The sequence below is a fragment of the Phycodurus eques genome, chromosome 6, assembly GCF_024500275.1.
Source record: "Phycodurus eques isolate BA_2022a chromosome 6, UOR_Pequ_1.1, whole genome shotgun sequence".
NCBI classification, from domain to species: Eukaryota; Metazoa; Chordata; class Actinopteri; order Syngnathiformes; family Syngnathidae; genus Phycodurus; species Phycodurus eques.
This window is the reverse complement of record NC_084530.1, coordinates 28,657,199-28,670,569: the sequence shown is the minus strand read 5'-3', so window position 1 is coordinate 28,670,569 and position 13,371 is coordinate 28,657,199. Positions and strand designations below refer to the sequence as shown.

The following is a 13,371-nucleotide window of genomic DNA, read 5'->3' as shown; positions in this document are numbered from 1 at the left end:
CGCATGGTCAAGGAACAAATTAAACTTGTATCTCAAGGCACCGCTGTACAACAGTGTCACGCTTGTGCAGTCACTGTCACATAAGAGAGAATTCTAATGGGTTCGTCATTGGAATTTGGAAAGGTACTCCATGGCTATGATGGGTGGGCGGGCGTACCTGGTGGAGGGAGGGGAGGTGAGGGAGCGCCGCCCCACCGCCACCTGGTTGATGTTGTAGTAGCTGGGACTGCTGTCCAGGTCGGCCAAGGAGAAGTTCGGACCTGACGCCGTGGCAACAGGAGCTAATGGGTAAGGGGGATAAATGAAAGATAATGAGCAAACATTAAAATGTATTTAGAGGTGATGATATTAATACAGTAAATGCGTGTCAATGATTGTGGAGAAAACGTAGAGTGCGAGTAATTGTTGTTTTGTACTTCTGCTAAGCAGGTCATGTTTTAATTGACATCTGTGTGTATGTGAGCCAAATTCGACAAATACAACTTCATCAAAATACATATTAGGTTTTGAAGGCATGGTGCATAGGTCAAGGAAAAACATTTCATTTTGGTGCGTCTCCACATAAAGGTGTGATCCTTTCTTTTAAAACTGCAAGACATATTTTGAAATTTTCCTTAATTTCTAAGCGAGTAAGGACTGAATATTAATGTCTTAACTCAGGCATATGCATGAGGGTGGCTATGTAGGTGTATGTTGGGGTTGATCCAAATTGGAAATTGGCAGCAATCTGTTAAGTACAAATTTATTTTTTCCTTCTTTTTATCTATTTATGTTTGTTTAAAAAAAAAAAGTTCTTTCTACTTACTCTGTGACACTCTGACGAGCTCAGCCACGTTCCAAACCCCTGAGGTGACAAAGCAGTCTTGGAAACTCAGGTGTCCTGTGGGGGGTGGGATACTTTGATTAAAACATTCAAATATTCAAAAAGAAAAGTAAAGACTCTCTGAAATTTGCACACCTTTGAGACATTTACAACTATTTGGAAATCAACATCAATTTTGTTGAAATGTTATTTGAGAGGGGACGTTTTTAAAAAAAAAAAAAAAAAAAAAAAAAAAAAAAGCCATAATGTGTTTGCACAAAACTGCACATCCGGTTTTAACTAGGATGACTGTGTTCACGATTAACCAATCACATTCAGTCTCAAATTAAAAGGGAGGCAGCACGCAACTGCCACCATTTAAAAGGCTTCTGATTAACCCCTCAAAAGTTCAGATTATTCCAGTAAGCTTTTCGTGACAGTTGTTTTGCTTTCTAACAGAAGCTTGAAAGTTTTGTGCGAACAACTGCCTGGTATTTGGAACCGCTTCCTAGTTCACTGTAGGAACGGTGTTCTTTTGGTGATGAGTGGTGTCACGTTTGTGTCAAACGTAGCTTTTTGAACGGTGGCCCAAAAGTTCAACCTTGGTTTTATTGGACTGTAACGCACTTTCCCACGTTTGAGAGAGAAAAAAAAAACAAAAAAAATTTGATTGAGCTGTACAGGTTATATGTAACATTAATGGAGTTTATTTTTGTGTGCGCGTGTCATTTATATGGGTCTCATTTTCTTATATCACAAAAACAGAGCATTTGAACAGGGGGTGTGTAGATTTTTACATTGACTGTGTTCGGGCTGTGTCTTGAATTCTTATGTGTTGATATGACATAGTGCAGATTAAGGATAAGTACTGCAATGAACCTAATAGAGAATGAGGGAAACTATTTGATTGTTTTTTTTTTGTAGTTTTTTTTTTACTTCAAGTAGTGCATTCCATTCTGTCCCAGTTTGTTCCAAATGAGATGACTCATGTTCGTTAGTGTGTGTGTGTTTACGTTTACCATTGGGCGGTGGTTTAATGTCCGTGTCCCCCTGTTGGCTGGAGCTATCTGATTGTCCGGAGTCTGCACAAAAATGGAGACACGGGAAGAAATGGTTAGTATTTATACACATTTTCTTGAATAAAAACTGTACTGTTATTAGCCAAATATCCATAAGTCTGTGATAAGCGAGGTGTGAGAGGGAACAAGCTACATTAACAGTATGTGCTAAATTATGGTATACATGTGTTCGTAAAGTCACACATTTTTTTTGGCTGTGACATTTTTTTGCATCCCGGAAAGCTCGCTCCCGTCTCCCTGCTGAGTGAAGGTGCAATGATTTACAGCGTGCTCTTATGCCAATAAGTATCTAACTACGCAATCATATCCCGTGCCCTAATCCTATTTAATACCTTCTTTGCTGGTAGGGATTTAGTCTGCATAAACAGAGCACCTTATGCACACACACACACACACACACTGTCGCATACGAACGCACACCCACACGAGCATGTGCACTCTGCAATCTGTTTCTTCCTCTAATTTCTGTTTCATCGCCGCGGAAAACAGACTCAGAAAAACAGCTGACCACAGAAGGCTGGCTTCGCCCGCGAATTTGAGGCAGAGCGCGTTTTAGTCGCAGGAAAACTATTCCCCACGGGGGCCAACAAGCAACACTAATCTGTGTACACACGCACGTTTGCACACACCTGTTATGACTGGCCTATGAATGCAATCGGCTTCACTCACACGAGCGTTTAGCCGCACACGGCAAGCCTTGGCAACAGTGGGACAAAATTAGGAATGGAGAAGCTGCAGGCGGAAAAAAAGGTTTTGTAACAGTCGAGGGTGTCAAAAGAGAGCGTTGTCTTGTTGTCCAGGTTTTTTTTTTTTGTCACCGCGTTCATATTCATGCATATGCAATGGTGGCAAAAGTACTCACTCTCTGGTAAAAGTAAGTTTAAGTAAAAATGTACAAATGCTGAAATGTACTTAAATACAAAAGTCAATTTGTATTTTTTTTTTAATTATGTCAGTTTTGACAACTTGGCACTACGAAAAAAAAGTTTGTTTTTTTCTAAATTAACTTGCATAGTGCCCGACACTGAGAAAAAAAATTATAATTATTGGACACAGCTAAATTCTGACAGGATAATTGGGACTGAATTGAAAATAGGTCCTGCATGAGCAAAACAAAACTACATAAAATATGCTAAATCATCTAATGCAGCAACTAAAAAATACATATCACATGTCTGTGTTTTTTTTTCTTTCAGATTAGACAGATAAACTGGTGTTTTTTAGGATGGCAAAAAGACACAATGAACACGGCACAAATCATTCTTGGAACCGGCAACATCCAAAAATTATTTTTTTATAAGGCGACGGATGGACAATACTTCGCTGTTAATGCTCCCTGGTCCGAGTTCCTCCATGTCGCTGCTGTCCCTGGTTCTTTTTTTTACGTTCCCGAGATCTCAACCACGGTTGACTTGACCTTTTTCTATTTACACTGCTGTTTACGTGGAGATTGAAAAGAGTAACCAGCCAATTTTGACAAAGTCAGGAGTAGAAAGTACAGATATCAGTGTAGGGAGTAAAAGTAAAACGTCTTCAGGAAAAAAATTCAAAAACACTATTCAAGTAGCTTACAGATACCTGGAAAATCTATTCTCAAACCGGGAGCATGCACCTGAGCTTGTTTGTGTGTGAAGTGAACGCTAATGGTCATCCATCGAGACCAACGTTGCTAGCGAGCGAGCTAGCGGAGGTGTTTATCCGCAGGCTGTAGGTGATAACAGAGCACACAGACTCCTGCCAGCAGCACTTGCCTTGCAGCCACTCTAAGCCACAGATTAGCCTAGTGAGCAGAAAAAATAACAGGCCTGTCTCGCTGCCTACGAAGCCGTCCGCAGAGAGACAGAGTGCAGAAAAGCAAAGAGATCTCCCTTTCTGCTCGCTCCTCTCATGCAGAATCCCTCACTCGTCGCCGTCGCCCCATCACGGGCCGCGTGTAATCCTGGCAGCCATCTTAGAGCTTGGCAGCCATCTTAGCATTGGCGGCAGCTCCGCATTCCAGGTAACTGACGGCACTGGCTCCCAACGCACGAGGCTGCGTGCGCACCCCAGATACATTGAGCCCCTCATAGACGGACAAACACTCGAGAATAAACATACACGTGCCAATGAAAGCTGTTGGGAAAACAACCCGACTTCACTGGCGACTTTTACCGGCGTGTAGTATTTTGCCACAGGGCTCTACAATATTGTCAACACTCCATTTCTAGCACCGTCCAAGCACTGGTCGGAAGACACAGCTGCATCTGTATACGGTGTGCACAGTTTGCCCGAGGCGCATCTGTCTAATGTGTGCGCAGTCCTAAGACCGCAATTAGCCTCTAGAATTAGCCAGCTGCGATAAAGATGTAGCTCTACATCGCTACGAGGGGGTTATCAAATTCACTGGAAAGCGAAACAGTGTTCCTACTGTTGGGCCGAGGAAATGAAACTCAGGAGGTCTGCTGACCGTTTATCACCACTCGGCCAGTTACAGTCCGTAACAGCCGCAACCAGTCTTTATCTCGCCGCCGCAGACCCCCGGAGGTTCGGCCTCAGCATCTCGAATCAGAGCTCCGCAGGCCCCTCGACCTCGACTGCTAACGTCAAACCTCAGCTTCACGCATAGTGCCTCCCAACCAGCGCAAAGTATTCCAGTGTCGCCTGAGGTCACTTATGAGCCAGATATGAAAGTTGGGCTGTACCAGTGAAAGATTTGGAATGGAATCAGTGGAAAAACAATGAGATAAACGGTCGCATTTAGCATCTATGTCTTCAAACTCATACCTGACTTGACTCGGGCCGCCATCAGATTCCGACAGGATGATAACCGTGAGCAAGAATCCAACAGTATTAGTACGAAATGTGTATGGGCAAATATAACTTTTTTTCATTAAACATGCTCTTTAGGCACATTAGTAAATCAGAAAACTATCTCTTTTTTTGGTGAATGAAACCGAAACTAATACAACAGTAAAAGTAGTTATTTCTCAGAAAATGACGAGCTACTTCTCTGCTCTTCGCCACTTTACGATTTCAGAGCTGAAATGGGCTGATAACAAGCTACTTTAGTCAGCTAGCAAGTCTAGTAGTCTCATATTTATTGCACCAACTGTAGACATGCCAACTCTCATAGCTGGTCGAAAATGTTCATTTTAAGACAGCGTCACAAATAAACACCTTGAATTTGTCAAGTTGTCACTCTACCCTCACTGATACATTACTAAGAATGCAATACCACTTGAGTTCCAGGCACGGGCCAATCCTATTGCAGCAGGGCGTGTCCTTCCTGGAAATCAAGTGGAAGGTTTTTGCGCTTTTGAAACCGTGACTTTTTAAAACTGTGGTATACCTTGAAAGCGGTAACCAGCCCATGCCCACTTGACAGTGGATTAATACTGGATACTTTAAATGGGCTACCACAACCCTGACTAGAACCCCAACATTGCTAATCATTGTTTCACTCTTTAACATTGGTAGTGTAGTGCACTGTTTTCCAACATTCATTTTGCCAAGCCACATATTTGACATCGAAGAATTTCACGGCGCACCACCAAACCAAAAATGTCAGTACACGTGATTTTGTGTGTGTGTGTGTGTGTGTGTGTAAAGAAATAATAATATTTGGATCAGTTAAGTGAAATTGGCTAATAGTCTGCAGGACACCTGATGATCTGTGGTTTTGAGTCACCGGTGCGGTGGTTCCTGATGACTGACTTTCACGGCGTCATTTCCAGTTGGCCTGTGACTTACTGGCAACCCGTCCACAGTGTTGTATAATTGAGGTAGAACAACCCTGTCACGCTACTATGAGATGTCATGTCATTAAAAGTTGGATATAAATTAGGATTCCTTGTTTGTTTGGTGTCTCTGCTATTTACACAATCACTAACGGAACTGCCTCTACAGGTGAGTATAATTCGTCTAAAATTGTCTTACAGCTTTGCCGCTCTGTGTAGTTTATGCAGGGCGGCAAGCAGACTCAATAGCGCCTCAACATTCCCAACTGGCTGGTGTCGAGGGTTCTACAAACAACTGTACCTCCCACTGTCAACGCTCACATATTTGCGTGGCTTTTCCCTTTATCAGCTCCATCTGCAGTGCATTTTCCTCCCCATCCCTTTTTGCCATGTGTGACATATGGTCGTCTCTAAGCGCTTCCATTCCTGTCGTTTTATGAGACTCAAATAACTCTGAAAGCAGGCCTTTCCACTTGCCACGACTGGCTGCACTGCGGATCTTGAAATAAAATAAACCTGCTTTTTCCTTTTCACGTCTTTTAATAAAGCGCCAACGCCGCGACACTTAATCTATTAGCTATAGCTCAAGCTTGGCTAATCGACCTGTTGCTTTTGGCGGTGCGAGAGGTTTAAGTGAGTGCGTTACGCTCGAGGCCAGCAGAGAGCACAAAAATAAAGCTCTTAATTGGGGGGGGGAAGGAATATCCCAGATTGCATGTCACTGAAATGAGCTGGAGAAGAATTTTCCGCTACAATCTACAATTGTAATTCCCCCCAATTTATCAAAATGTCAAGGTGAAAAATTAAAAGAGAGGAATTGACACTGCTAAGATCTCAGAGCAAACCAATTTGTGAGATAATGTGGTGTGCAGTTGGGGTTGGAATTCCAAATCAACTCACAATGTTATGCCAGCAATACCAATAACTTGACGACACATACAACAATTACGCAATTATTAACATACTGGAAATAAAATATCGATGGTATCCATCTTGAATTGAATGCAGAATATTTGCACGTTTACAACCTTTTTTAAGGCCACTTCACTAAATACGTATAAACACTAGGAGTGGGCGATATGGTTTTATTGTATATTACAGTATTTTAAGACATTATGTAATTTTTTAAGCATGGCACTATAATAATAATAACTTCATTTATATGGCACCTTTTTTTTAAACAGATGCGTACAAAGTGCCTTGACAGACCAAGGAGAGAGACACATATAAAAATGTAAATTATAACGGTATAATCATATAAAAAAACAACAACAAGAACGTAGAGAAGCCCCAGGCAATGCGGGAACCCAACAAACTCAACTGAGACCAAGCAGGTTGATGTGGAAGTTACATTCAAAAACTCACAAAGACATCTTAAAAATAAAATAAATGAGTCCAGAAATCAGTGGATAAAAAGAATAAAAATCAGGAAGATGATGCCATCACGTAAAAGTAGTTCTAAAAAAGTGTGTTTTAAGAAGTGATTTAAAAGATGCCACGGATTTTGCGTGTCTCAGCTTCGCAGGCAGGTCGTTCCAAAGTCGAGGCGCCCTGATGGAAAATGCTCCATCACCTTTAGTGTTAAGCCTCGACTTTGGAACAACCAGAAGTCTTACTTTTTCACCTTCTTGTTATTTAGTTTACGTTGTGTGTCGTGTTTTCCCTTTTCGGAATGTTTGGCAGTGACATTCTTTGGGAGGGAGTATCGGCGCCATTGGACCTTCTGCGTTTGTCCACGAAGGCACATACGCGAGGAACTTTGTCCCAACGTGGAGCCGGCAGAGAATGCATGCCGGAGTAGATGTGGAGAGGGATGAGAGCCGGCGTTAAAATAAAGCAAAGTGAAGCCGAGAGAAGAACTGAACCTCACACGCCCACGGACGAACCATTCAGAGGTTAGAACACTGCAGTTGTTTGTGTACGTTCAAACTCAGCTTGGAGCAAACGTGAGTGACATCATGCACGCTGTGACCGCGAGATCACAATTTCGGCAATTTTTGTCCCACCCCGAGTATGCGTTCATATCAATTTGTGTCTGCTTTTGCGTGCGTGTGTCAGTTCTGTCCATGTGACTTTCTTCCTTGTTGGAACAATTGCAACTCCCGTCTCCCCACTTCTCCGCCACCTCTTCCTTCTCTTTGCTCTTCTCCTCCCCAAAACACAGAATCACGCCGTACAGCCTCCCAATTGGGTTTCGCTTAAGAGGTTTATCGGTATGTTGCTAAACATTCTGACCTTTTTTTAATCCTTAATGCGCTTAAAATGTTCCAAAACCTCCTAATCCCCCTAGCCATCCCACACAGATGTTCACTCCGCTCTTTTATTGGATATTATTTATTTATTATTTTTTTAAATATATATGTATTTTCTTGCATTTGCACATTTCATTCAAGTGTATCGAATACAGAAGGGAATATTCCAGATTTATGTTGCTGTTACGCATAAATTTCACATTGAGCTAAGCCAGATGTGTGAATGTGAGGTATTTGGTTCAAGAAAGAAAAAAAAAAAAAAAAAAAAATGGTTTAATGAATAATATTCAAGACACTCTTAACAGCTCATTTTTTGTAAGTGCTACGCATACATTTGGGCTTTCGTGTGAATCTATTAGCGTACGGATGTATGCATTTGTGTGACTGTGCCACTCACAACCAGGCAAACTGTTTGGCAAGGTGGGTTGTGTGTGTGTGTGTGTGTGTGTGTGTGTGTGTGTGTGTGTGTGTGTGTGTGTGTGTGTAGCAGGTGTGCCAGGCTGCCTTGCGCAGCTTGCTGCCCATCTGTGCTCCCGTCTGTGTGCCGCCTGCGCCCACGCTTTGCCAACAGCTCCGCACCACAGCAAGAAGACCCAGGAGAGAGGGATGCTGAGAGATGAGGGAGGGAGGGAGGGAGGGAGGAGAAGAAAGGAGGTAGGGGGAGGAATGGAAGGAGGAGCAGAGACAGGAGGAGGAGGCGGGAGAAACGAGGATTACAAGGATGGCAGGAAAGGGAAAGAGAAAGAAAGTGGGAGAGGGAAGGGGGTGGGGGTTAAGGGTCCAGAGAGTATACATGAACTTGCGGGGAATGGGCGGCGTGCGACGTGCGGTTGCTGAGTGGAGGTTTTACGCGGGTTGGGGGTGGATGGTGGCTGGCCGGATGCCCATACGTGCGCCGCTTCTTTATCAGGAAGGATCCTGTCCGGCCCTCCCTCTCTTTAGTCGTCTTCCTCTCAGTCGACCACAATGTCGTGTCTTCATCAGCGCAGATTACTGTGGACCTCTGCGGCATTGTGTTCGACAAGCCGTCACTAAAATGGGACTATTGAGAGGAGTTTTAGCATATCGAGATTCAATAGACTATCATCTTAAAACTAGATTATATTCCACTGTCCAGCCATACAAATGAAGAGCAGAACTCCAAAAGTAGGAGTATGTCACAAAAAAATTCTCGCTTTTCTAATAAAAAAATGTGTTTTCATGTCTGCACAAAAAGGGTTGGTGATAAGTAAATATTTTCACCTTCACCTCCTGCCAAATAATCTAAAATGTTTATACGGTTGCCAAACCATGGCATTTTCCAAGTGTCTGAATCCACTTTTTTTTTTTTACACGAAAATGAGATTCTGAATTCGGTGTAAAATTAAGAATTGAAAAAAAATGGTTGCTTGGTGTTGGAACAATGTCAGTGTTTGCTTGAATAAGAGTATATGAAAGCAGTGGGGTACTTTACAAAGTGCATACCTCTCCCATAGAAAATGTAAAAAAGAAACGCTGTTTTCCGCCATGTTGACCACATCTGGCCGAAAAGTTGGCGAGTTCATCTTTGGGTCACGCTGCACTTTTGAAGCGACTTCTGTTGACATCACGCAGGTATTATATTCCAGCCCAAAAAGTCTTCATTTGCAAACACCGAGTGTGCTGCATGTTTGCGTGCGTCGAAGTGCGCATGCGTGCGTGTGTGTGTCTATGGCTTGGGGCCCCAGCACAGTTCATGACCCAGCTCAACAGAGTGTGAAAGTCCCCCCGCCGAGCTGATACTGATATAACTGTCCCCTAAGTGGTGTTGACACCAGCATTATTACCCTGTCAACCTCCATATCGACTCAGCTTAAAGGAGTCAACTGGGGCAGAGGCCCAAGCATGTTCAGGGCCAGTGTTTCTGCACCGTCCCGCTCCGGCCCAAATAAATACAGCTGCACAAAAGCCGGAAAGGGAAAGAGTAAGAGGAACACGGGTGGGGGTGGGGGTGGGGGGGGGGGGGGGTACACACGTACTTTCGCTGCTACCTACACAGCGCTCGCTTGATGCAAACAACTGCGACACATGCTGAAGGTGTGGCTGCAGTGATGGATTATCTCCACCAGGTGGCAATTTCCTGGCACAGGCCAGACTCCTGGGCTAGCTCAGACTTTACTGTCTCGACTGCGGAGAGAAGCAGGCCTGCCACAGAGAGACAAAAGGCACGAAAAAGGAAGGAGATGGTGAAGTACGGGGCTGTGAACGTTACAGAGATACGACTAGGAGCTTATCCCTGCTGCGTCTTGCGGTGCGATCGCGAGATTCAACACAGTGCGGTCAGAACACTGACACAGTCGGGGGGAAACGCGAAACATCCAAACGCCGCACATTCACGCACAACTCCGAGCCAAGTGCTTGAATGCACAAAACGGAGTTTAAGGGTTCAAGCCTATCAGAAATGAAACCAAATGTGTCGGGTGATTGTTCTGAAATCAAAATTCAAAACGCCCTTAAGGTTGCAGAGTACGTGGAAACCGAACAAAACTTTGCAACGTGTGTACGTGTACTGTATGTGCTTCACGGCAGCTCGGCAAAATACGGTTAAAATGACGGAGGGATGGCAGGTGGTTAGTGTTAATGTTTACCTCCTTTTACGCTTGCATGAGCGTTCAGAATGCTCAATGCTGGTCAGCTTTCGGCTGGCCGCAAATCTATCGGCAGCACCGCCTTACATTTACAACTTCAATTCTAATATTTTTTCCACCTCAACGTATATCCTGATTCCCAACAATCTGTCGCTTCAATTCATAGCGTTTTTTCTTCTTCTTGGCTGCAGTGCTTGTAGTACGCGTTTATGGATGTTAGATTTTCTTTGGTTTTCAGATTTCAGCGTCTATGTGTTGACATACATGCCAGCCTGATCTGCCCAGCGCCTTCGGAATCGGTGCTGGCCGATAGACGTGCGGCTGTTATAGCAAGAGGAATTTCTCTCACACCAATCCGATTTCAAATTCGCCGCAGAGGGCAATTATGTCACCATTTTTTCCAACCTCCCATCGGTTGGTCGGCGCAAAAGTAGCAAAACACAATGTGCACACATGAATACATTTAATAATCAGCATATCTGCTAAGTATGATGTCTTTCATTTACATTTTGTTCCATGTTTGTCATGTTTTTAGATAAATATGGATTCTGAAATTCTCCAGATAATGTATGTGACGCATTTGTGTACTATTGTTTAGTATTGATGGTTTCTGTAATTACTTTGTGATATTAAGAGGTGGATTAAGTCAATGAAGGCCCAGGTACCAAATGTATCGTCTTCCATTGTTAAACACGACACCCAAATTACGATATTAAAGGGAGCGGGTTTTATTGTATAGAAATCTTGCACAATTTTACAATACTGTTGTAATTGTATTTTTTTTCACTTGGGGGATGGTTACAATGTTAAAACCGTACCAGTAAAGATAACATAGGTTTAACAATGGCGACTGTTTGACTGGAACAGATCATTTCCATGACTTCCTTCGGCTAAATTTGTCGACCGGCCTCCTGTAATGGATTGTGTGTTGGACCTTTTCGGCTCCTCTATAACAGCGACTCAAGAACCAGACGAGCATTTGCTGGAATGCATAAATCAGATCTCTATCTAACTCGTGTGACCATGAGAGGAGTACAAGCTCAGTAATAGGGAGTATCGGGAGTATACACGGCAGGAGAAGCTATGAAACATGACACAGACAACGAACTCAAGACAAGTGGAGGAACTGTGTACAAAGCTGTGAATCAGTGTCAAGTTTTGCAAAAACAGAGGAGGACAAGCACGAGGAGGGAAGTGGGGGAAGGCCTCTGCAGGGACTTGGATTTTTTCCCCGTTCAGCATCTCTTGCTGCTGGCCAAGATAGGCCCTTTGTTTTTTGTTTTTCTGGGTAAGAGTCCGTTCACTTATACACACTTCTTGCCTGGCCACAACTGAGGAGTTCTTGAAGGTAAGCCCCGCCCGTGTGCCGCAATTGCAGCCGTCTTTGTTTCCATATGCTCGTTAGCTTTCTTTCTTTGGAAGGTCAGTTTCAACAATGTTGACCATCTGCTTGCATTTCATGATATTTGTTGTGTTAACAGTATTCATGTAATTTTCTTAAGTTGCATTCCGCCCATGTGCATTTCTTCGCAAGACACATAAAAGAAAGTGAACTACGCGAACAGAGCGCCGGCGCACTCGACAGCCAAGGACACGACGATAAGAATGAGAAAACATCCTCGACGCGGTCACACACAAACACACGCGCGTACTGGCGCACACATCCACGAAGTGATACCGACGAAGGTTGCCAACTCCTCCAAAAGCTCCGCTGAGATAACGGCGATAACAAACATTCCTGCCGAAGCCAAGTATGGCTCTCACGAGCAACACTTCAATGGAAACTCGTGGCAAATGTGCCACTTTACGAACATAACAATACATCAATAAGTCAGTTGGGTGAATGCGGCGAACTGTAAAGCAGCAGACCCAATTCCGGCGGAACTTGTGAGCTATTATCTCTGGAGAAATGCAACGGAAATAATGATCATTCTGTTGGGAAGGCGTCGAGTCAAAGCCTGTCTTGGATTTGTTTTATTTTTAAATACAACACTGTAATTTCAATAACTGGGTAAGCAAATATAACATCCTCAGTAGTTTAGTTGGGTTTCCATGGTGACAACATTAAAATTGGAGATTATTGCTCCCTGCTGGGCTGAGCGGACACAATATGCGTGTGTCCCATTGAGAAGTAGGAACACCCCAAGTGACTCAATCCTATCAAACGATGCCAAGAGGACAGAGGGACGAGTGAAAAGGGGGGGGAAGGAGGATGCTCGCAGGGAGGGCAATAAAGGAGGCACAAGCCATCGTATAAGTGAAGGGAAGCTCCAGGAGAGCGGACTTGATCAATGAGATGACAAACACACAATGCCCGTGAAGCAGGGTAAAGGAGCCGGTGGAAGAAGGGTCAACTTTGACCTTTTGGCAACGTAAACCAAGGAAGCACGATGCTAGCAGGCCATCGGGACGTCGAGGAAACTGCACAACTGAATGCATGCGAGACGAGAGTGAAGAAACACGCACGCACGCACACACACAGTCATGAAATCAAATTGTATGGAGCAGTCGTTAGTGGAAGCTTGACGAGGGTTGATGTGGACTTATTTTGTCAGCGTGTCTTTAAAGTGCGGTTTAGGGTTGCTACGCAGACTGGCGATTAAAGAGAGCGTCTGGCTCGTGAAGTAAACAGTTCGACCACAAAAAAAATAACACACTACGGGTGCTCAAAAGACATCGCTAATGTTCAAACACGCGCGCGCACGCGCGCAGTGAAGAGACAGCCTTTGTCCATTGTACGGCATTGCGAGGACAGATGGAGAGGCTTGTGAACGGTGAGGTCATGTGAGGGAGATGGAGCCAGGCGCAACAGCCAGCCTGAGGTCAACACACTAACACCAGTAGCCGTACCACACACACACACTCACAGCTTAGCCTTTAGTCCGCTAGCTTCATGCTAACAAACAACGGGAAACA

General features: G+C 44.0%; 1 protein-coding gene across 12 annotated transcripts in view; it reads right to left on the bottom strand.

Annotated features, from left to right (window-relative positions):
• nfixa (nuclear factor I/Xa) overlaps positions 1-13,371 on the bottom strand; it is a 117,224-nt gene that overhangs the window by 31,843 nt on the left and 72,010 nt on the right. For all 12 annotated transcript variants that reach the window (XM_061678820.1, XM_061678826.1, XM_061678829.1 and 9 more), the window contains 3 exons: positions 1,822-1,884; positions 806-880; positions 158-281 (listed from right to left, as the gene is read on the bottom strand). In XM_061678820.1, the coding sequence (XP_061534804.1) occupies positions 158-281; positions 806-880; positions 1,822-1,884 (262 nt within the window). The remainder of the gene's footprint in view (positions 1-157; positions 282-805; positions 881-1,821; positions 1,885-13,371) is intronic.